Source organism: Dreissena polymorpha, chromosome 1 (assembly GCF_020536995.1).
Source record: "Dreissena polymorpha isolate Duluth1 chromosome 1, UMN_Dpol_1.0, whole genome shotgun sequence".
Lineage (NCBI taxonomy): Eukaryota > Metazoa > Mollusca > Bivalvia > Myida > Dreissenidae > Dreissena > Dreissena polymorpha.
This window is the reverse complement of record NC_068355.1, coordinates 148,652,650-148,678,714: the sequence shown is the minus strand read 5'-3', so window position 1 is coordinate 148,678,714 and position 26,065 is coordinate 148,652,650. Positions and strand designations below refer to the sequence as shown.

Here is a 26,065-nt window from a genome sequence, read left to right as displayed (position 1 = left end):
TCAAAAACTAGGTCACTAGGTCAAAAAAAAGAAAAACCTTGTAAACACTGTAGAAGTCACATTTCATGCCAAATCTTGAAACTTTGTGGGCGGGGCAGTTTTCCTTATTTGGCTAAAGAGAAACCTTGTGAACACACTAGAAGTCACAATGTTTGCCCAATCATCATGAAAGTTGGACAAAACATTGGTTTTATTGATGGTCCAGATCGGTGAAAAACATGGCCGCCAGTGGGCGGGGCATTTTTCTCTATATGTATATAGTCAAAACATGTGAACACTCTAGAGAAGTCACATTTTTGGCCCAATTTTCATGAAATTTGGTCAGAACATTTGTTTCCTTGATACAAGAGTTGAGTTAAAAAATGGTTCTGGTCAGTTGAATAACATGGCTGCTGAGGGAGGGGGGCAGTTTTCTTATATTTATATTGTTAAAAAAAGCTTGTGAACACTCTAGAAGTCACATTTTTTGCCCAATCATCATGAAACTTGGTGAAATGATTGGTTTTATATATATCTCATATGAGTTCGCAAATGGTCCCGATCGGTAAAAAAACATGGCAGCCGGGGGGGGCAGTTTTCCTTATGTGACTAGAGAGAAACCTTGTGATGGAACACTATAGAAGTCTCATTTTTTTGCCTAATCATCGTGAAACTTAGTCAATACATTGGTTTTATTGATTTCTCGGACAAGTTGGAAAATGGCTCAGATCGGTGAAACACACTTTTTAGCTCACCTGATTGCACAGGTGAGGTTTTAGAATTGGTCTTTGTCCGTTGTCCGTTCGTCCACATTTGGTTTGTAAACACTCTAGCATTCACACTTCTCAAGCATTCTTTATGAAAGTTGCTGAAAGATCTGTCAAGTTTGATAATGAGCAAAATCACATAATTAATGCCATATTGTTATTGCCGTTAGATTGTCCAAATTTTCATTATATTATACAAAATACATGTAAACACTCTAGAGGTCACAATTTTGTTTCAGATTTTATGAATCTTGGTCAAAATATTTATTTTTGTAAGCAATGTTTGGTAAGGGGGGTCAACTCAAAATATAGGTCACCAGGTAAAATCTTACAAAAACGAAAACACTCCATACGCCAGAGTTTTGGTTTAATAATGATGAAACTTGACCAGGATGTTTGTCTGGACAATATCTAGGTTAAGTTTGACGTTTGGTATAGATTAAATGAACCGACTCCTCTCAGGTGAGCGAACTAGGGCCATCTTGGCCCTCTTGTTCCTTATATGGCTATATATGACTATAGTAAAATCTTGTTAACACTCTAGAGGCCACATTTATTGTCCAATCTTCATGAAATTTGGTCAGAAGATACATCCCAATAATATCTTGAGGGAGTTCGAAAAAAATGCCGGTTGGTTGAAAAACATGGCCGCCAGGGGGCGGGGCAGTTTTCCTTATATGGCTATAGTAAAACCTTGTTAACACTCTAGAGGCCACATTTATTGTCCAATCTTGATGAAATTTGGTCAGAAGATTTGTCTCAATGATATCTTGGATGAGTTCAAAAATGGTTACGTTTGCTTAAAAAACATGGCCGCCAAGGGGCGGGGTATTTTTCCTTATATGGCTATATAAGGCTATAGTAAAATCTTGTTAACACTCTAGAGGCCACATTTATAGTCCAATCTTCATGACACTCGATCAGAAGATTAATCCCAATAATATCTTACAAGAGTAAAATAATGATGCCGGTTGGTTGAAAAACATGGCCACCACTGGGGCGGGGCTATTTTCCTTATATGGCTATAGTAAAACCTTGTTAACACTCTAGAGGTCACATTTATAATCCGATCATCATGAAACTTGGTCAGAAGATTTGTCCCAATGATATCTTGGATGAGTTCGAAAATGGTTTTGATTGCTTTAAAAAATGGCCACCAGGGGTAGGGCATTTTTCCTTTTATGGCTATGCATGTATATGGCTATAGTTAAACCTTGTTAACACTCTAGAGGCCACATTTATTGTCCAATCTTCATGAAATTTGGTCTGAAGATTGGTCTCAATGATATCTTGGATGAGTTTGAAAATAATTATGTTTGCTTGAAAAAAATGGCTTCCAAGGGGCGGGGCATTTTTCCTTATATGGCTATAGTAAAATCTTGTTAACACTCTAGAGGCTACATTTACTGTCCGATCTTCATAAAACTTGGTCAGAAGATTCATCCCGATAATATCTTGGACAAGTTCAAAAATGATGCTGATTGGTTGAAAAACATGGCTGCCAGGGGCGGGGCATTTTTCCTTATATGGCTAAAGTAAAACCTTGTTAACACTCTAGAGGCCACATTTATTTTCCGATCTTCGTGAAACTTGGTCAGAAGATTTATCCCAATAATATCTTGTTATCTCAGGTGAGCGACTTTGGGCCTTTCAGGCCTTCTTGTTTACGATACACATGCTGTGTCAAATTTCAAGAAATAACACGATACACATGTAATCCGATAAAGACCTAAGCGATCCGGTAATAGTTGAATCAGTGTACCATGAAATTCGCGCTGTAAACAAATAGTATTTTTTCGGAAATTTAAAACCGCTGGCATGTTTCAATAGGAAAGACATGTGTCTAGCTATGTTGAATTGTTTAAATACTGAATGCATGGTGTTTACGTTGAAATGAGACTTGAAGTCCTTAGCTATCCGTTATACACCAATAGACTGTATTAGGTTCATTGAGCTCGATCTTATAGACATACATGAGACATAATTTTTTGACATGAAAAAATGGGTTAACAAGAAGAACTCTGAGCTGTACGTCCAGGGCTCAACATTAACTGAAAAACCAACTTGCCTTGCCGGGCAAGTACTTAGAAAATCTACTTGCCCTGAACGTAAAGCCGCTTGCCCAAACATGAAATACATGTATCACATTAACTGTTAACCTCATATTTCTTAATAAAGATCAAAATATACACCACAAAACCTTTTTTATTTTTTAACATTTAACAAAATGATTACTGCATTTAAAGTCTAATGAAAGTCTAAATTAAATGCGCTTTGTTCTTTTTTGCACTTGCCCAGACGGACAACTAGATTATAAAATAACTTGCCCAGACCCAACTTTCACTTGCCACTCAGTTGCTAGGGGCAATAGGACAATCGTTAATGTTGAGCGCTGTATAACGTATGTACTTATAAAAGCTCAGAGCATTCAAGAAGAACTAAAAACAAAGTATAACTGATATTTTTTATTTAATTATTCTGTTCGGAATATCTTTTTATTTCACACTTCTTTTATCAAGCAAAATTGGTCATTTTTATTTTCATCCAACTTGTTTTCGACCACTTTCAGATAATTCAAGTTTTTCCAAATATACTGCACAACAAAAGTTAGTACACAAATAAAGGCCTTTAACTTTTATTTCAACTAGCCCATTTGGGCTAGTAAATGCAGAACCTACTAGCCCTGACCAATCTTTCATGTGCCCTGACCCAAGTATTATCAAAACAATTATATTTATCATTCAACTTGTATTTTCTTGTGTGTCGCAAAATAACGTGTTACTGTAGAGGGGATCAACCTTTAATATTAGTTTTGCTAATTGAATTGCGTAAAAAAGATTGTCAAAACACTTCTAATTGATCAAATAAATTGAAGTTATTTAAAATTGATAGATAACTAATAATTTTAATGTAACTTTGTGTTAATGCCGATTTTGATACCTTCATCGATCCTGGGCCAGGGCCCTTGCTGCTTCACTTTGGGGGATTGGGGCCAAGCCCATAGAGGGGTGAATTTCATGTCGTTTTGGGCAAAAAGGGTAGAAGATCCTTTCAACACCCATTCAACACTTAAAATTACTAATATTTTAATGTAATTTCCATCAATATACATTAAATATCAAAGGCAACTTAGGTATAAAAGTAAAAAAGTAAAAATAAAAATAAAAAAAAATATTTTGAGGGGGATTTTTTTTGCTGAAACAGGAAAAAAAACTATTTTAAGGGGGGGGAATAGGGCTTAATTTTGGCCCCAAAAACGAGGGCGATCCCAGCTTTTAGTTTAAAACGTGTTTTTATCGAAAAAACACGTCGCTTCCAGGGCTTGTGCAAGGGGGCGATGTGAGCGACTAAGTCGCTTTCTTACGCCAAATGTCACCTAAAATTTAAGAAATTGTAGATAAAAAGCGACTTCCATTCTCCATCTTATCGGAATTTGTTTACATCCGGTTTTCTCGATGTCAAGGTCTGACTCAATTTTCCAATACACACTGTCGCAGCCCGGAGCGTGCCACAATTGAGCTACAGGTAATTTGAGGTAAACTCCGCCCTGATTCTCCCAACCTCCGAACTTATCTAATCGGCAATCGATATTGGTCAAGTCAGCATTCAAGTCAACATTGAGTTCGCTCACACATAATATTGGGTCATTCATGCGCAGACACTGTATACTTGGAAATACACAGTTGATATTGTCGTCTGCCAACACTATAGCGGCCGATGGCAAACGTCGTATTTAAAGATAAACAAATAAAAAGGAGCCTAACAATAAAAAAATTATTTCTAAGTTGATCACTTTACATTTCTACCGACTATCGATCTGAATTAACAAAAGGATGATAATTTAATAATTAGATCTATGTCGATGATGTTACACATTTCTGCCGATTATCGTTTGAAATAAAAAGGTGATAATTAAGTTGTTTTTTACCCACAAACTAAGCTATTGTAAAGCAATATGTCAATTAAGTAGTATATTAATTACGTATTTGCAAGGTTTCCAGGCTTATTCCGCCCAATGCCACGGGTCCGAAATTCGGCCCCATTCCCAATGCAAATCTGTTTGTTTTTTTCCCAATTGAAAAAAAATTCCCAATTCCAAAAAAAAAAAAAATTTTTTTTTTTTTTTAACTTTAAATATATAAGTTAACCTGATCCGATGTAGAAAATAGAAAGTGTTGCATAATTAAATTATCTGTTGCCTTGAATTTGTTTTAAAAACTGTAAAATATATATTATGATTATTTAAGACTTTCCTTATTTTCCTCACGATTTTTTTCACCTCAAAAAAGGCCATGCCTTTTCCCCAAATTCAGATTAAAAATCCTGCCTTTATCTCACATGTTCATAATACTTTGTAAAATTTTAATAATAAGTTATCAAAATAGTTAGTTATTTACCAGTTAACGGTTTCTTTGAAATATAAGAAACACTATTTACATGCGATAATTTTTCCCAATTGAGCCAATTTTGCGAATAATTTTTTTCCCAAAATGGGTGTTTTCACGACGTGAAATTCCTAAAATTCCAGTGTGGCGTATTCCCAAAATGGAGCGGAAAAAGCCTGGTTTCCGATTTTCATTTTTTTGCTGTCAAACGATATGCACAATTTGTTTCATGTGCGTAACGCGTACAATTTTTTGGACTGTCGTTTTCGGATACATTATTTTTCAACGATTATAATTTAATTTCCCAGTTCTTTAGAGAAGAAATAGAATGAAGAATACAGATGGGGTGATGCGGACGGTGTGGTTTATCATATTTCGAATTGTATTCACATGAAATTGCATTTGGAAAGACTATAAACAATAACAAATAACTATTAAGAAAGCATATGTTAAATGTCATATTTCAAGCATAAATATTTATCTGGTCTGACAGTTTTATTAAGCTTATGTTATCTACTGCTTCATAAACATATTATCTTTGAAATACTTTAGTCTGTATAATATGATATTTACATCAAAATGGATTGAATATAGAGCTAGTAAAATTTTAGTTATTTATCTGTCGTGTCTATTATTACTTGGTTAATTAGAACTGCTGGAAAAATTAAGATACACAAAAGAAATATAATTATGTGTACTACAGTGGTATACTTCAATAATGCAGTGCTTTCCACAGGATTTTTGTTAGGAGCACTGGGGCGGATAGGGGTGGTTCGGGAGGGGTATCCCCTCCCGACGTTGATTAAAAAAAAAATTAACGTGTCAATTCACGTTCTGTGGTGCGTTTTAACTCTAAGAAAAACAGCGTCAAAAGACGTCGTTTAGTGCACTATGACTCTTCAAGAAAATTCCCCTGTCATTTTTAAATATATATATTTTTTGTTATATTGTTTAATTGTTTTAAAACTTTCCCGCACATAGGTAATTATAGTAAAATCCCGACTTGAACGATTCCCCAATACATCCGTTTCAACCCGACTCTATTACTGTATACTTTTCAAGTTTCTATTTGTTACCTGATAATCCCGTTTATTCCGTTTTTTTATAAATCACTTTCTGGTAAATATTTACGATAAAAGCTCTCAATTATTTCTCTTACACAAACTTTGCCATTTTTCTATAGTATCAAATAAATTTTAAGTGACTATTTAAATGACTGTGTAATGTGGCTAGAATAATCGATACGCGTCTTATCAGTGGATTATCCATTACCCCATGTGGTGTTTATGGTGATTACTTGTGAAAGTAGGTACCGAGTGCTCTTTTAAAACAGGAAATATTGATACACTGATAGAGAAACCTTGATTTTGTTTGACAATCTCCACTTTCTTTTACTGAAAAATACACTGATCCGAAAATTTCAAGCGCCCCGGGGACTCTGATTTCGAAATTCAAGCGCCCCAGCGAGGGATCGTTAAATGGCCTGTGGAAAGCCCTGGTAATGTGATACACATATATGTGTGTTGTAACGCCGTACATGCAAACCCTTGTGTCCGAGTCTCTCCACTTCTACCTAGAGTCTCCTCACTTCTCCCTAAATCAGTGTCCAGGGAGAAGTCACTTCTCCCTAAAATTTGAGCCCAGCGTGAGCCCTGGCTTCTAGGAAACCAATCAAAAACCGTATCTTGCGAAATTCCGTTTTAAAATAGGAACTGACAATTTTTCTCCATAAAACCAGTTCCAAATCTATTTCGAGATGTGATCCCATAAAAATCTGGGATTTAATTGTAATCTGATCGAACTGTTTTAAGATTTTCACATCTTTTAAAACCTGGTTGAAAATAGGAAATGGGCGAATACGGGTTGTGGTAGGATACGGATTACGCTTAACGTTTAACTTTGTTTTCCTATAGCAAATTGATTTCAACTTATAGTCACTTTTCCTACTGGTTCGGCCACCTACATTTGTAAGCGTTAGAAATTGCGCATGCGCAACTTAAATATTTATTCAAATTGAAGATGATGAGATCTAGAACTAAAAACATCCATAGAACGCAAATAAGCAGAAAATTTTTAGCTCAAACTTGTTAAACATCGATATACTTACATGTAAGTTTGACAGAGACTAAAGAATGTAAATAAATTATTTAAAAAAATCACATTTATACTTGTTAGGAATCAACAAAGTACCTGAAACATCAGGGTGCAGGATCAATGGGGTTTTCAGGGGTTTACCAGTATTTTTTATGGCAATTTCGAGCCGATATTCGGCCCCATTATATCGGCCCCATTCCCCTAAAAAAGAGTATATATTTTTCCCCTTATTCTGTAGAAAAAATCCCCTCCAGAAGTAAACAAAAAATTATTTTTTTTTTATATTTTTTTTTTAGAAAGAACTGTCTAATGATAAATATATCTCAAATTTATTTCATAAACACCTAACAAAGTTTATAACTATAATTAGTATGTTTTTTTATTATTATATAAAGAGTCATATTAAATTAGTTTTTCCCCAAAAAGTTGACTTCACATGAATTGCATTTTTTCCCCAAAATGGCCAGGATCGAAGAGAACTGATGTATCTATATTGTGTCAATATTTGTTGGTAAAAACAATCCAATTTGGTCCATTTTATTGATAACAAATGCTCAAATTTGCCATTATATCGATTAAAAAAATCCCAATTAGACTCAAATTGGCTAGAAAAACTGAGACTGTGCATGACGGCTGAACTGTCTGAAACTTATAATGTTGAAATAAATCATTGATCAATATATTTTTAAGAAAAAGGACAAAGACATTCAGCTGTGAATATTACATTCATACAAACATGAGTATTCATAAAATAAATATCATTACATATAAAAAAGTGAATTTTTTATTTTCCCCTTTTCCTAAAAAACTATGCATTTTTCCACTTTGGACGGGCCTCGCCACCATTCCCCTATAGGTGAAAAAAAACACTGTTTACACACGGGCTGGAAAGAATATAAAAACGTTTAGAACTTGCAAATATCTCAATATATCGAAATACATGTAAAAAAATCTTTTCACTAATTCATAAAAGACAGTGACATCTAATTTCGGTATCAAAATTTCATGTTGCATGCTGCATAACCATGTAAATGACCTATGTACATATCGATTTAAGGCCAGAAATACAGTCCTATTAAATAAAGTTATTCTGATGTTTTTCACATTGACATAAGCTGCATATAAAACTTTCTTTTATGCACTAGTTAAAATTCTTCTGAAAAATTGTTGAAAAAGTTATTTGGAAAAAAAACACCACATACCATTGTGTTTAAATCCATTAAAGTTCAAATGTGAACCCCACAAAGTCATGTGATCCTGCACCTTGACGTAACACATGTGGGATATCAATAACATAATACCAAAGACTAACGTTAAAAGCACAAAGCAATTATCGGTATTTAGAAAATTTCCATGATAAATATTGTCCCGTTTTAAATTATGTGGAAACCCAGAATTAAACTACAAATGTTAACAAACTGGCCACAAATATATATAAATCAATGAAAAATTACTTTAAAGTGTGAATCTGATTGGGTAGGAACCGTTGATACCCGATATCAATCATCTGAGTTGAAGAACGTGTTTTTCGTTCAACTGTAATAACTATTGACATTTACTCGCATTTGAGGAAGTGTTCTGTGCGCATGCACAGTAACATTTCATGAATGTTAACAAAAGTACGATGTAATCTTTACTGCACATATTTATGCCCCCCTTAGAAGAAGAGGGGGAATATTATTTTGCTCATGTCAGTCAGTCCGTCCGTATGTCCGTCCGTCCACCAGATGGTTTCCGGATGATAACTCAAGAACGCTTATGCCTAGGATCATGATACTTCATGGGTACATTGATCATGACTCACAGATGACCCCTATTGATTTTCAGGTCACTAGGTCAAAGGTCAAGGTCACGGTGACCCGAAATAGTAAATTGTTTCCGGATGATAACTCAAGAACGCTTATGCTTAGGATCATGAAACTTCATAGGTACATTGATCACGACTCGCAGATGACCCCTATTGATTTTCAGGTCACTAGGTCAAAGGTCAAGGTCACGATGACCGGAAACAGTAAAATGGTTTCCGGATGATAACTCAAGAACTCTTATGCTTAGGATCATGAAACTTCATAGGTACATTGATCATGACTCGCAGATGACCCCTAAAGATTTTCAGGACACTAGGTCAAAGGTCAAGGTCACGGTGACTCTAAACAGTAAAATGGTTTCCGGATGATAACTCAAGAATGCTTACACCTAAGCTCATGGAACTTCATAGGTTCATTGATCATGACTGGCAGATGACCCCTATTGATTTTCAGGTCACTAGGTCAAAGGTCAAGGTCACAGTGACTCGAAACAGTAAAATGGTTTTCTGATGATAACTCAAGAATAATAAGGCCTAGGATCATGAAACTTATAGGTACAATGATCATGACTGGCAGATGACCCTATTGATTTTCAGGTCACTAGGTTAAAGGTCAAGGTCACAGTGACCAAAAACATATTCACACAATGGCTGCCACTACAACTGACAGCCCATATGGGGGGCATGCATGTTTTACAAACAGCCCTTGTTCATTTTAGCTCTCTTTTATTTTTAGGGTTTTAATTCTATGAAATAAAAAACTTGAGCTTTTTAATTATTAACTGGACATTTGGACCAGCAACAAAGCTTTTTCAGTTGGATCTGTCTTAAAAACATTGGTCAGGTCTGACGGTCCGGCACTTTTGGGAATGTCTTCCAAGTTCTTCAATTCCTTGAAAACCCAGTAATTGACTGATATATTTGTTACAATTTTAGGATGGGACCGCAAGTATGAACTTCCGTTAAAGACAACTGATAGAAATGGGGAGTGTGCAACCTGAGGCCTCTAGTGGCCATATTTACCTGCAGAAAGATGTGTCAGGCGAATTTATGCGTTTGGTGCAGGCCACAACGCACACAAGTCCTGACTTGTTCCTCGAGCATTTGCTAGAACTGTTCATGAAGTCAGAAGCAGATACCAAAGTTGTAAAAGTAAGGCCAGATCTCGCTCAGAAGTTCACATCAGCTCAGTGTAAAACCCCTTTTCGGTCCAATGATGATTTGATGCGACACCTGCTTAATCTCCATGTCAAGTAAGTACATTGAGTATTGTATTAGGCCTTTTCTAGCAATGGTTTAGTGACAACTGCTGCATGTCTTCACTTTCAATGCTTCTCAGACATTTGGCGACAGCATGTCCATATGATTGACACACTGGTAACATCATGGCTGCAGTATTATAGTCACATAACATAGGAGCATTATATTCGATACATGTAGTGAACTCTAACTATGCAAAGGTATGAAATTATAGTAACCTTAAGATGAACATGTTTCAGTACAGAATTATATAAATGAATTGCAATTAAAGCTCCCAATGAGGGTCATACAAAATATAATAATATGGCTTCTCATACATTTATAACAGTACGAGTTTGCAATATTTTTGTATGTCATGATGGTTAATGATTAATCGTCAGAGCCTTGCTGTGATCAAAATTATGCAGTTTAAAATGTTAATGTGTTATGAATGTTAGTAATGAATGTGATTGGAAAAGCCAGCTTTGTTATACTTAAGAAATTAAAAAAAAATATTCCAATTGAAAACAAAAATGATTTTGATAAACAACGAACATAATGTGTTCATTGTTTTACCATACAAATAAATCTTCATTAAATTTAAATTGTATAATTTTTAGCTCACCTGGGCACAATGTGCTCATGGCGAGCTTTTGTGATCGCCTTTTGTCAGTAGTGCGGCGTCAACAATTGCCTTGTTAACACTCTAGAGGCCACATTTAATGTTCAATCTTCATGAAATTTGGTCAGAAGATTGGTCTCAATGATATCTTGGATGAGTTCGAAAATGGTTACGTTTGCTTGAAAAACATGGCTGCCAAGGGGCTGGGCATTTTTCCTTATATGTCTATAGTAAAATCTTGTTAACACTCTAGAGGCCACATTTATTGTCCGATCTTCATGAAACTTGGTAATAAGATTCATCCCAATAATATCTTGGATGAGTTCGAAAATGATGCCGGTTGGTTGAAAAACATGGCAGCCATGGGGCGGGGCATTTTTATGCCCCATATTAAAAACGTATGTTAGTCAGTCCATCCGTCTGTCCGGATTAGTTTCCACTCAATAAGTCAAGCAATTGTCATCAGATCTTCACCAAACTTCATGAAAATGAGTAAGGCAATAACATCTAGGTCAAGTCCGATAATCGGCCGAATTGACCCAGACACTCTTGAGTAACAGCCCTTGAATCATCGTAAAATTTGTATTTTTCTCGTTTCCTCTCAATATCTCATGAAACTCGGTTAGAAGATTCATCCCAATAATATCTTGGACGAGTTCGAAAATGATGCCGGTTGGTTGAAAAACATGGCCACCTAGGGGGCGGGGCATTTTTCCTTATATGGCTATAGTAAAACCTTGTTTACACTAGAGGTCACATTTATTTTCCAATCATCATGAAACTTGGTCAGAAGATTTGTCCCAATGATATTTTGGATGAGTTCGAAAATAATTATGTTTGCTTGAAAAACATGGCTGCCAAGGGGCGGGACATTTTTCCTTATACAGTACAGCCAACGCGGAACAAACGTATTTCGCGATCCGCGGCGGCAAGGCGAAACGAGTCGTTGAAGCCGCGTCAGTATGCGGCGGCAAGTCGCATTTCGCCGCAAAGCTTCGCATCTGTCCGCCGAGGCAAGCCTCTATCCGCGACATGATGCGGAGTCTATGCGCATCATAAAATAAAAAATTACATTCAGTTAATAAATTTTAAAAGAACAAATATAATAATATTTAAAATCATAATAAATTTAATGTGCGCGGATTGTATTAGTAAGCATAGTTAATGTGTCTGGCCAATTAAGTTTATTTCCCGCCCGTAGTGTATGTATTTCACACATAAACAAGGTCACGTAATTATGTTTTCGCACATACAAGTGGTAAAGGCTCCAGTAATGGTGGATTTATATATTAATTGCATGTTGTTTTTGCTATTATATTTTAGCTGAGAAAATTAGCACTTTGAAGCCACATCAATAATCAAGACGGTGAAGACGTATTTGTTGTTTTGTTAATTATCAGCTTATTATAACTATTGTTTGAAAATGCGTATATAAACTCGTTTCATTTTGTTCATATTATACAGTTAATATCGCTACTAATTACCCGATAATCCCGTATATTCCAGTTTTAAAGCAAATGCTGGTAAATATTTAAGATACACAAAAATTCTCCATTTTTCTTAAGTATCAAATACATTTTTGCATGTGTTACTATTTAAAGAGATGATGAAATAATGTCTAATCGGGGCATTTTTTTCCACTGAACACGCGTAAATCGCCTGATGTGATGTTCATGTATTTATACAACACAAAATACACCCACACTTACCAAACGACGTTCTACATGTCTGCATAATTTCGCCCCTTTTTATGAGACAAAGGATATTTTAGCACAGTGTATTTGACGCTAGAATTTGTTAAAGGTCGCGTTAGCATTAAAATTCAGAAGTGTGTTTCGGATTACAAATTTAATAATGATCATTTGAGAATCGAACGAAACATTTACAGTTATGCGTAATTAATTAAACAACAATTTGTTAAAGCGCATTTAGTGTCATATCGCTTATTAAAACGTGAAAATAATAATTGTGAAACTAGCGTAAATCTAGGTTTCTACGCTACACAAGTGTACATGTAGGTGGATATCTTTTCACTCGATCCGCCACGTGCGTATGCGGCGGATTTATTCCGCGAAAGCACGTAAGGTTAATATAGACTCGGCGTCTTTGCGCGGATCGCTGCCGAGTCCCTCGGCGATACGCCGCGTGATTACACGACGCGGCCGCCGAGTACTAAGATTCTGTCCGTGGCGTAACCATGGATTATGTTTGTTCCGTGTTGGCTGTACTGTATGGCTATAGTAAAATCTTGTTAACACTCTAGAGGCCACATTTACTGTCCGATATTTATGAAACTTGGTCAGAAGATTCATCCCGATAATATCTTGGACCAGTTCAAAAATGATGCGGGTTGGTTGAAAAACATGACTGCCAGGGGGCGGGGCATTTTTCCTTATATGGCTATAGTAAAACCTTGTTAACACTCTAGAGACCACATTTATTTTCTGATCTTCATGAAACTTGGATAGAAGATTTGTCCCAATAATATCTTGTTATCTCAGGTGAGTGACTTTGGGCCTTTTTACGCCCTATTGTTTCTTATATTTATATGGCTTTTATACAGTCTAATTATGTTTGTATCTTTATTTATTATCATATGGTTCTACAATAATTATTATTATAAGTAAACATAAACCAGATTCAACTAAACACAAGATTTATGCTGTTGTGAATTTCAGTAAAACTAAGTAATTTATATTTTTTCACTTCTTAAAGGCATCAAAAATCAGCAACTACGTTGTCCACACCACCTCAAGAGAGACGCACTAGTGGTAGAAAAAGTAGAAAGTCCCAACCAAAGAAAAACTACCAGCACACAGCTCTTCTCGACTCTGATGAGGAGTCAGTGGAACACTCACCAAATAATGTTTCCTCCAATTCTTGGAAAGGAATGTCTGTGAGTGGTATGGATGATACTATAGACATTTCTACCCAAGACAAAAGTGATTCAAGTGCAACATTTGACCTTTCGAGAGTTAAACAGGAGGCTGACGACCATATCGCAGCTGTTAAGCAGAATGAAAAAGGTTTGTATTTGATTTTGCTAAAAATTTAGACCACTAAATATATGTATTACTTATGGCCTTTATCATAGTGTTCTGTTTAAGTTTTAATCTTACTCTCACCTTTTGCCAATTTGTCATCAATTCCTATAACACAGCTTCTCCATGTCCTAGGTATGCCTTGGACTATCAGTATTATTTGTTACAATGTATATATCATAGGCTACAACATTTCATAATGTAGCATTGCATGGTACAACATATAGCTTAAAGTTCAGCTAAGAGTATGCATATCATGTCAGAGTGTTGAAAGGTGCATCTCAGTAAATGTTTAAACAATTGAATTGTGCAGCATAATGAAAAAAGTGCTGGTACTCTTAGAATTATGGTATGTTTTCCTATTTTATTAATACATTGCTCTAGATTGTGCCTCTCATTAAATTGTTATTATGTTGCACACATGCTCAAAATTGAAATTATTTCCATTATACTTTCAACCTGAACACTTTGGGCATGGTAAAGCTATGTTTGAGTGTCTACCTGACATATTTTGTCTCCATAGCTATGCAAAGCCACAAAAATGTGATTGTATGTGGAAAGTATTAAGAAAAGGTCTATTGTGAAAAAAAAAGTAAATATGCTGCTTAGAACTTCCATAGGAAAAAGACAGAGGAGTTCTTTAAACAAAATAATGCTGCTGCAGTTCACAATTGTTGCCAAATGTGAAAGTTGTAGAAAATTGGTGATAAAATCTTACAATTTGGGAAAACAAGTTGGGATTAAAATCAATTACATGTGAACATGTCTGGTCAATAAAGTTGTCTCTGCCATTAGTGGCCCCATTTTTAGGTCATCAAGAAAAGTTGAACATTTATATGGGCAGTCAAGAGACATTAGACTTCTTGAAATTGTTCATAGAATATGCCAGATTACTTGCCCTGTTGAAATAGACTTCCCATTTCAGCTTTTTGTTTCGAAATTAATTTAGCAGCAATAAGGCATTTTAGTTATTGCATACATAGCAGTTATTACATACCTATAAGATTATAGAAGATAATATAAAGGTGTATTTATTTTACAAAAGTGGAATATATGTTTTTGATATGGACGAGTTAATATGCATGCTATGGTAAATGACAAGGTCCATTGTAATAATGCAGGTTTGTTGCATATATTGGAGTTACAGTCAATGAATGTTTATTGTATGATGACCACATATTAAACTGGACATTCAAGTAAAGACTGGTTGAATATTGGTTTTTAATAGTAGAACAATAAATAAATGCATTATACATATTGAAGACTTTGATTTAAGAATAGTTACATAATTGCTCATATTTTTAAGTGTCCAAAAAAAAATTGTGAAAATAAGTGGCAAATTATTTTTTTATACCCAGTGAGAGCGCTGTGGGGGCAGGGGGAGTTGTTAAGCATTAAATGCTATTTTGCAGTGGATCTTTTTATTTTAAACTTGTATTCCAAATTAATTTTCCATGTGTAAAGAATGTTGGTGGGGATCTAAACCAACCATTTGCTGTCAGATGGTTTTTATGTATATTTTTATGCTCCCCGAAAATTTTCGGGGAGCATATACAGTACACTCCACGCGTTTTCCCCAAAAAACGCGCTCCCTCCGCGTTTTTTTTCTGCTAGCGAGTGTTCACGCGGCGTTGGAAGAGCGAGGTGAACTGGATAAAACGCTCGGCGTTACGCCGCGTTCGCTAATTCCCGCGGCGTGTATTACTTTAGGCTAGTCGGTAAATGCAGACACTTTCCGTTCTTATCAGTGATCGCCGCGCAACGCCGCGTTAGCAGTGTGCTACTGGGCATGCCAAAAAATAAAAACATTGTTATAATTAATTGTTTAAATACTGTAGTACATGTACATGTAAAAAGATAATTGTATAGAAAGTTAATACGTATAAAAATCATGTTTTTTAATTCACAGGTACGTCTACAATATGAATGAATATAATACATTTGACAAATTAATATTTAAATCATAACACATATGACACAAGAATAAATGTTCCGTAAAATTTCCAAATGAGAATAATAATTAGTAATCCGAAACACACTACGATTTTTAATTGTTAACACGACGTTTACAAATGCTTCCAATATACAGTTACACGTATATTTCCCGACAAAAGCGCGCGAAAATTATACTGCAATGTACAAGGTCAAGGTACAATGTATACTCCTGCAAAGCGTGCGTGTATTGATTTTTTTTATACAAACTTTGTAGCGCAGAGAACATTGAATTTTGTTGATTTCGGTTAAAAGTTTCTTTGGTATTTATTAACGAAATTATATCGCGAATAAGTTGATATTTCCTCTAAAATAATTTCAAATCGAAAACGCCGAATCTTTATCGTTACGGTATTTTAGTAGAGTAATTATTTTAACACTTATTGTACTGTAAACTGAATAAAGAAGACATCTGGGCGGAACTGGATTTTAAGTGTTTGACGTTATGAAAACACGCAAAGCCTACTGACCTAAGTCTACTGACCTATTGTGTAGACTGCTGTCTGCGATGTTTTGACAAAAGGGATTAACATGTGTGAATGTCACTCTGCCGATTTGGTCCATAATTACTGGTAAACATTGTTTAGAATGTTGACGCAACAAGAAGACAACTGTGAATATTAAATGCAATTATCAACTCAATAGTTACCACCTTTTAGCAATCAATGGAATAACCTACAAACAAAGAGAAAATCAATGCATTAGCGAGCAGAGAATTAACTTTGTTCCGACAATTAAAACCATTCCTTATGCATTCGTTGAACGTGTTTACTTCAGTAAGTTATGCCTTTAGACAGGAAGCGGCTTTTCTTTGATTACGTCAAACTGTCAATTCACACAGATTTGCGAGATTTGTAGGGTCCTTGGTCATTTGTATACATGTTCAGTATAGAAAATCAGCTGCTAACATGAAAACTTTGGATTAAATTATCAAAATAAAAACAATGTTGCAAACTGTGTTTATATTAATTGGTAAGTATTAGTTAAAAGACGACCTTTTGTGTGTCGTAAATCAACGAGTTTTCTATACAACAACAACTACTTCTACAACCACGTCGGGATCGATCTATCTTGGTTGTTTTTTTTAATTGTAAATATTATACTACATGTACATGTATGAACTTGTAATAAATGTAATTTTATTTGAAAATCAGGAAGTCAAACAAAATTAAATTGATCGTTATCTCGTAAAACGCGGAGTTTCCCCCGCGTTGCCAACGCCGAGGGCCGCCGCGTCGGCTTATCAGTTTTGCCGATCGTTAACCGCCGCGTCCAAAATCATGCAAACGCCGCGTATAGCGGGATTTTCTTAATCTCCCTCCAGGTCGAAACCCGCGGAGTATGGAGGGAAATTGGGGAAAACGCGTGGAGTGTACTGTACATGTAGTTGTCAGTTTGTCCTTACTTCCTTACTTCCTTCCGTCACAAGCCCTTTGAAGTGTGCATATGTGGTACATGTATATGTCTGACAACATTTGAAAACAAATATTCAGGTCTCTTATGGCTTGGCGACAGCTCAAGTCTGTCTGTTAGCACTCGCCATTGAAACATGCCAATCATATTGTTTGGTGTAAAACAATATTATTACATTTGTTGCACAATATTTACAAAAGTATTTGTTTTTTTTTATTGTTAACTATTAAGGCAATTTCGGGAATAAATTGATCGTATGAAGAAAACTGTATGACATATGATATTGGAAATATATGTCTAGGGAGGTCTGATATTCAATTGGTGTCAAAGAAGGAAAGACAATCTGCATTAGATCGAGGGCTGTAATAAGTAAAATCTACTTGATAAGACACTTCTTAGAATCATCGACAATTATAGTAGCTGATTTTCATGGCATCTAAGCTAACCATTTAGGGCGAGAAACAAGTGACAATAATGGCGCATGGGGGCTTTTGCTCTTGAAAAGGGCCACAAGGAACAGAAAACGCCCTGGTTAAACGCCTTAGTTGTTGTCCTTCTTTTAATCCCGGAACATTGTACTCCAAACAGTTGGTTAAAATGGCAATTATCAACACTTACTTTTAAAATATTTCAATGCTCACACAAGCTTGAGTTTATGTTACTTTTTATGTTACTATGTTCAAACTTTTGTCCTTTAAATCAGGTGCCAGGTGTTCTGCATAAACCATTCTCATCAAAGATTATTAGAAGGTACATGTACACATTCTATGTAGAATTATTACTAGTTAATGGTCTACCTTAAATTCCTTAAATTTCACCATGCATATACATTTGTTGCCCAGAGATGCAGGTATTTGCAAATACCCCAAAAGTAAATACTCGTTCAGTGACACATTTGTTTTACCAGCTATTTTATTTTCCTTAAAATCTTTCATGGGCAGGAAATTTTAAAGAAACTTTCAATGATCAATATTTTCTAAAAACAGTGTACACTTCTTAAACACTGTGTTTAACCTCGATTTGAACCCTTTTCTTTATCATGGTTAGGAAAACACAGTTGAATCACATTGCCAATTTCTCATAAAGGTTTCTTAGCTTTAACCCAGAGATAAGCTGAGTGTTTATACATGGAGATAAAGACCGGTTTTGGCAAAGTTTTGTAGGTCACACTTCAACTAGAAAACTTTTCAAAGGTCTGTTTGCAGCTAGACTGTTGTAAATGCGTGTTTAAATTGTTCTGGATAATACAACTGCGCAATTGTTATTGACTTGCAAAGTACTCCAGTTTTTCTAAAGTTCTCTTTGTCATTGTAACAGTATATAGCATGACTTTGCTTCTCAATTTAATATGGCGTAGCGCTATCAGATTTCACATTGGTTCATGAGGTTAACTGTACACACCTATTGTTCTACTTTTTTGCCAGTGTCCACATACTAAGATTATTACTTAATTGTTATAAATGACAATAATTAGACATGTGTGTTGCTCTTAAGATTCAATAATTTTATAATGGAAATGGCATTTTGCTATGGTTTTAATTTCACCATTAGGCCACGACTTTTATATTTCTTGGTTTACAAAACCGCCGACCCTAATTTTTGGAAAATGGGAAAAAAAATAAAATCGGAAAATCGTCTTTTTTTTAAATATTTTATTCCCGACCGCACTGCAAAACGAGCGAAACGAGAAAAAAAAACGATCCGGTTTGAGTACGGTTGCGAATAAAATCAAGTAAGTACAATCAACCATTGGTTCACATATATTGCAGAGATCGGGATATTTTTCGATGTGACACATTATGTACCAGTCCTTTTATGGGCACTTCTCAAAATTTATTTCGGGTAAAAATTACAGACAATAAGAAAATCAGCGTCAGTCAAATGTCGACCCCATCAAAATTTATTTCCGTGTCTGTGACGCAACTATATTGTTTAACATGTTAATTATATTAAACAAACCCGATAGTATTTGATAATTAGTATAAATAATCCAATAAAACACTGCCATTATTTACGATATATGTGTTTAGGAATTTTGTAAACACGTCCGCCATAGTTTATAGGAACTGTACAGAAAGTTTGGAAATCGGAACAAATCGGTATATCTCGGAAAATCATTGATAAATGTATTTGTCGTTTCAATGCTTAGGGCCGAGTAATTTCGGCAAATCGGAACTCAACTTGTGTAAAACACTAGCTCAATTAACCGTTAAACTCCGCCTCCGTTCTCTGCAAAAGATTCGAAGGCGGAGCTATGCACGTGCTTTTATTAAATTGGAGGATTGCAATTGAGAAACAAACACACGATTGGTTCGGCATGTTGATTGCTAGACAAAGGAAGCCAATTTTTTCGGCGCGAAATTTGTCGCTTAATTGCTTCCGACAGAAAGCGGCTTTCCTTTGATGACGTCAAACTGTCAATTCACACAGACTGCACATTTTCGGAAGACTTTAACTGACTCCTTGTTTACAATTCCAGTAAAAAAAAAACACTTGCTAACATTAAACTTTGGATTAAATTATCAAAATAAAGCAAAAGCGAAGTTGACAAATATGATTGAATTAATTCGCGTCAGTTCAAATAAGACGTTTTGCGTTGTAAATCAACGAGTTTTCATGACAACAACAACTTTGACAAACATTACCGCGACGACGCATGGATCGATCTACCTCGATTTTTTTTTCATGTACGATCTCATAAGTCGAGTAAGAGCAAACACATACCGGGTAATTTGTGTATGAGTAGTTTATCTTATATAAGATTTATGCAACGGGCATCGCATTGCGTAATGGTGCGCATCCAATTTTTGAAATGAAGCGCAGTTTTTCGTTTTAATGGGAGAAGAACGCATGTCATGTAATGGAGTGTTTAAAATTGCCTGATGTTACATAAGGTGCTGTTAGGACTCATTTCATTTGAAGATATAGATGTGTTTCATTGCATAATTTGATTTTGTGTCTCTGTGTTAAGGTTATAAAAGATATGTTGTCTTTGTTCTGATGTTATTAGTATTAACTTTTTTTTCCAATGATGTTTTTTTTTTTTTTTTTTTTTCGACCGCCCGATGGACCATTTTCAAAATAATTTTTGTAAACCAATAAAAAAAAAAGTCGTGGCCTTATCAACATTGATTGAAAAAACATTAAATTGGGAAAATAGCTCAACAAACCATGAAATTGAGAAAAATGGAGCATTATCAATATAAATATCAGAATAAGAATTGTTTTTAAAGATTGGTAAATACTCTAATCAACAAATACTTAAGTAAAATTATGTTCACCCATAAACAATCAGTAATCCTTACAGCAATAGCCATAATTTCAAGTCTAGATTTGGTCTGGTAACATTGATTAAACGAGATACAAAAAAATGCTCGTTTTTATTTTTTATGAAGCAATATATTCTATTTGAATTTCTCGTGATGATTATAATCCAAACATTAACAATCCAATGAAAGAATGGATTCGAGCGCGTCACAAATAGAGAGACCCATTCCTACATAAAAAATTATGGTAGCTATGGCAACAAATAGACTAGAAATACTGCTGAAAATGGTGGTTTTTCTGGATCCTGCGATTACTTTTAAAGTTCTTAATATTTTTTCTTGAACCTTGAAACATGGATAGATGGCAATATGGACATTATGCACGTCATTTCATTTTGTTCCTAAATAAAAAATTCTGGTTGCTATGGCAACAAATAGACTAGACATACTGCTGAAAATGGTGGTTTTTCTGGATCCTGCGATAACTTTTAAAGTTCTTAATATTTTTTCATGTAACTTGAAACATGGATAGATGGCAATATGGACATTATGCACGTCATTTCATTTCTTTCCGACTTCAAAAATTCTGGTTGCTATGGCAACAAATAGACTAGAAATACTGCTGAAAATGGTGGTTTTCTGGATCCTGCAATAACTTTTAAAGTTCTTAATATTTTTTCATGAAACTTGAAACATGGATAGATGGCAACATGGACATTATGCACGTTATTTCATTTTATTCCTTAATAAAAAAATTTGGTTGCCATGGCAACAAATATATATATAAAAAAAATCTGGAATTTCTGACATTGGAAATCTGGAATTTCTGACATTGGTGGAGCTGGTAGGGGACTTATATTGCTTGACAATAGTCTTGTTTGTATCAAATTTGTTCGGGAATTTTCTTAGCAAGCAGGCTTAGAAATGACTTTCCTAGATGAGTTTATTTAAGTATGGTATGAAGCTGTGATGAGTGTGAGATGTTTTCTATCATGTAATTTTACACACACAGATGGATGGAGGGATTGACAGATGGGTTATTCAGACTAATACACAAGTACATTGCCTTCATACTCAAATATTACAGAACTAACAAAAATACTCACAATGATGGCACATGTACTTTCTGATCTGATGCAATTTGATATTGATAAGGTCATTGTGTTGGAGAATAAAATAGGTCAGTCAAAAATCATTACCTATTTGAATTTTGATGCTCAAAATATTATAAACATATTTTAAAGATGTTAAGAACTATTTTAACAGGGGTATTACCAAGGTAACATGGTGGGGTATTACCAAGGTAACATGGTAGAGCATAATGTTCTTAAGTATAAAATTTGTCACTCTTAAAAACATATATTTTATTTTCTACAACTGGATTAAGTTTCGTTTCTAGTCGACCGTAATTAATGGAGAAGGCCAGGACACTAAATATCTGTACCTGAAATCTGAGAAATATCATTAAAAATATACGCTTCACTAAATGAAATAATTTTGAATCTGACAAAGAAAGCTTCAGATCAAATTGAAATGCAGGGAAATTTCAAGCTGAACCTTATGTCATTATTCAGTAAGAAATGAGCTAGCTCATTGTTAGCAATTTCAAAGAAAGTTATCTGGGTTTAAATTAAACTGTCAAAATTATGGGTATGAGCTATTTGGTGGTTATAGGGTTAACGTGGGTGCAGTAGAGCTTATCTCATATTGCAAGAATGTTGCAGCTCGTGACTATAACTACTGGTAAACATGTTTACCTGTTTTGAACAAATATTTATCTCCTTTTCTTAATGTTTTTTTCAAATCTAGAAACATAATTGATTACAAATTAATATTTATCTCTTTTTAGTCCCCTACTGGTTTCACCGGAGGGGACTTATGGTTTTGTCTCTGTCCGTCCGTCACACTTTTCTGGATCCTGCGATAACTTTAAAAGTTCTTAATATTTTTTCATGAAACTTGGAATATGGATAGATGGCAATATGGACATTATGCAGGTCATTTCATTTCGTTCCTACGTCAAAAATTCTGGTTGCTATGGCAACAAATAGGCTTGAAATACTGCTGAAAATGGTGGTTTTTCTGGATCCTGCGATAACTTTTAAGTTCTTAATATTTTTTCATGAAACTTGAAACATGGATAGATGGCAATATGGACATTATGCACGTCGTTTAATTTCGTTCCGACGTCAAAAATTCTGGTTGCTATGGCAACAAATAGACTAGACATACTGCTGAAAATGGTGGTTTTTCTGGATCCTGCGATAACTTTTAGAGTTCTTAATATTTTTTCATGTAACTTGAAACATGGATAGATGGCAATATGGACATTATGCACGTCATTTCATTTCTTTCCGACTTCAAAAATTCTGGTTGCTATGGCAACAAATAGACTAGAAATACTGCTGAAAATGGTGGTTTTCTGGATCCTGCAATAACTTATAAAGTTCTTAATATTTTTTCATGAAACTTGAAACATGGATAGATGGCAACATGGACATTATGCACGTCATTTCATTTTGTTCCTTAATAAAAAAATTTGGTTGCTATGGCAACAAATATATATAAAAAAAAAATCTGGAATTTCTGACATTGGTGGAGCCGGTAGGGGACTTATATTGCTTGACAATAGTCTTGTTCTTAATGTTTTTTTAAATCTAGAAACATAATTGATTATGCAGATATCCCTTGGCTGTTATGCTAGATTTATGGTCACATTTGAAATAAACTTTGAACATGAAACTTAAGTTTTCAAGATCATAATTATCTCTAGTCAGATTGCGAAAACTGGAAGGTGAAAAACAGGTCTATGCAGTAAGGAGCTCAAATCTTTTACAGAGGATTAAATATTTTCATTTGTTTCTTTTTTTCTTAATGTTTAAACCTTTTTGTCGTTTTGTCCCTTAGAATTACAGCCAGTTGTTTTTCTCACATTTATTGTTCAATATTGGTTATTCAAAGTAATAGCTAGTTATAGCTTCTTATTGAAGTTTAACACACACAACCTAGATTGTGGGCTTGTTGGGGATTTTCTTTTGTACTCCATAAAAGGTAAATCTAAACTGCTTGATCAAATTGTTAAGAAATATTTCAGGTCTGAAGAAGATTATATTTGTAAACGGAGTGTAGTTAGGCTAAAATCCTTTGTTGTTAATAGGTCACAGTCTAGATACAATCATCCAGGCTATTATTTCTAGACGCAAGTCACAGCTACTACATTTCCTTTGAAAGAGGTGTATGAAGGGGGGGGGGGAGGATTTCACGGTTGACGTATATTTTGGATTTATTTGCCAGGTCTCTTTGTTCACCTTATTGAAATTTGAGAGAGGAAATGTTCAGTATAAATTATAGCTTGGTACATGTATATTGATATTTGGTTTGGGGTATTGTATTATCAAGTTCTTGACTAGGTTTATCACCACATTTAAGCCTATCAGTGGGATCTTTCTTCAGTGTAGCATTGTGTGTAGGATAATTGAAGTGTGCAACCTGTATAGACAGGGTGACTGTTATTGGGCAGTGCTGCATGTCAACAAGTGTACCTTCCCGTCTGCAAAAAGAAAGACACCAGCATAATAACAACAGAAAACAAATAAAACAAACAACCTTTTGCAAACAGTGAAATAGCTAGAGCAACAAATCATTCATAACTATTATTTTAATGGTGTTTATTAGGTTGGTTAAAAAATAATTATTACATTGCATTGGGTGTTTTATTAATCATTTTGATACTTTTGCTTTTTACAAGGTGTTTAATTAAGTCGAAGAAGATTGTACAGACATTTTAATACCATGGTATTATTGTTTTGATAGTGTTATGTATGGCCCTAATCAAGTAATGGCGATGTAACATAGTAGAAAATATTTTCTTCCTACGTCTGTTCTTTTTTGTATTGTATATTTGTTTTGACATGCATCTTACATAGAAAATGACATTGAAAATGTTTTAATGACGTCTTACATGTAATTGAAGTTGCATGTTGTGCAGTGCAGGTTTTTAAATAGTGCTTTTTTAGTTCTTCTGTTGGAATTTCTGTAGAAATAAAATGTTTTGTTGTTTTTTTCATTGTCAGTTTTATTTTAAACACATTGATTTTGAGGGCCTGAAAATTATTCAACATTGATGTTACATGCATTATGTAATAATTGTAATGGTTTACAATCCAAATAGGCATGAATTATTCATTTTAAAAAAGATGAAAAATATAGTTCCTAAATTCTTGTTGTTCATTTTGTACAATGTTGTAAACTTGATTGAATGTTTAGAACCTTTTTTATGTTTACTAAAAGCCTATATTTTTAGTGTATATGTCAAGAAGTATTTAAAAAATGTAACATTCAAGATTTCCTATTTGCCTGTACAATTTAAATGTTCATGTTTTGATATTACTAATTTATAAGTTATATATAGTTGTTTTATTGAAACAAATGTATTGATTCTTACCATCTATCTAAGGGAGACAACTCTTTTATACTTGATGTTTCTACTGGGAGAGTTATGATTTCTACTGTTCACATGAAATAATAATGGTCCTTTAAATTGTGTACACATTATGTGAATTGTTACCTTTGGCATGTTAGTCATGAAGACGTACATGTTTCCGTGAAATTCTCTGGAATTATCTTAACATTAACCAACAATTTTGTATTTTTTTCGTATAAAAATACATGTACCTTCTGAGTTAATTGTACCTATACATTTTGACAGAGGATTTACCCATGCACTGGTGTTTATGAGAGAGCAATCCAGGTGAATGACATTTATATCAGTGAACAAGTAGCAGTGGTTATCTCCTCTCTTATTTCTTATCTGTGCAGATCACCTCTCAGATTGTGTGGTTGTTACAATTGATTACAAAGATTGTTTGTTTTGAAGCAGCCTATTCTGGCAGTGGATATATTCTCTGCAAGGTATTAACCTGTTGTAACTTTTGATGTTGTTAATGCGTTTGTTTTTTATTTGTTTCATTTTTTTAGGGTATATTCTTTTTGGTGTTTATAAATATTCACTTTTTCTCTGGTAAACTTGCATGCATTATATATATATCTTTGGCTTTTGAATATTTCAAAATTTAAAGAAAATGTAACTTTTGTTATGGTCTATAATGTTTTGTCCATGTTTTATGAAACAAAGTTCTTTACCTTATTATATTTATTTCCACTTCTCTATATGGCATGCATGAATTGTTTAATTTTGGAAAAAGGGAGTTAAAATGTTATTTTGTTCCATTTGTTTTATTTTGCACATGATTGGTCATGTCCAAGTGATGTTAAAGTTAGCTTATTCTAATCAGAAAGTAGCAATTCAGCTCATGTATTAACACTGCCACTCAACAAAATGTTGTGTCATTGATTTTAAAATTCTGATGAATGATAATTAGGTAAAATAAAAAAATAGTGGAGTGCAATGATTGGTAGATTCATGCAATAAACTTTAAGCCTGAGTAGGTAATGGTCCGC

General features: G+C 34.4%; 1 protein-coding gene across 3 annotated transcripts in view; it reads left to right on the top strand.

The window, feature by feature from the left end:
- Nucleotides 1-26,065, top strand: part of LOC127855322 (zinc finger protein 624-like) — a 57,934-nt gene that overhangs the window by 4,846 nt on the left and 27,023 nt on the right. For all 3 annotated transcript variants that reach the window (XR_008037481.1, XM_052390814.1, XM_052390799.1), the window contains exons 2-3: nucleotides 9,969-10,285; nucleotides 13,609-13,919. Coding sequence is in view for 2 of the 3 variants with exons in the window: in XM_052390814.1 (XP_052246774.1) it covers nucleotides 10,014-10,285; nucleotides 13,609-13,919 (583 nt within the window). In the remaining variant the exon portion in view is untranslated. The remainder of the gene's footprint in view (nucleotides 1-9,968; nucleotides 10,286-13,608; nucleotides 13,920-26,065) is intronic.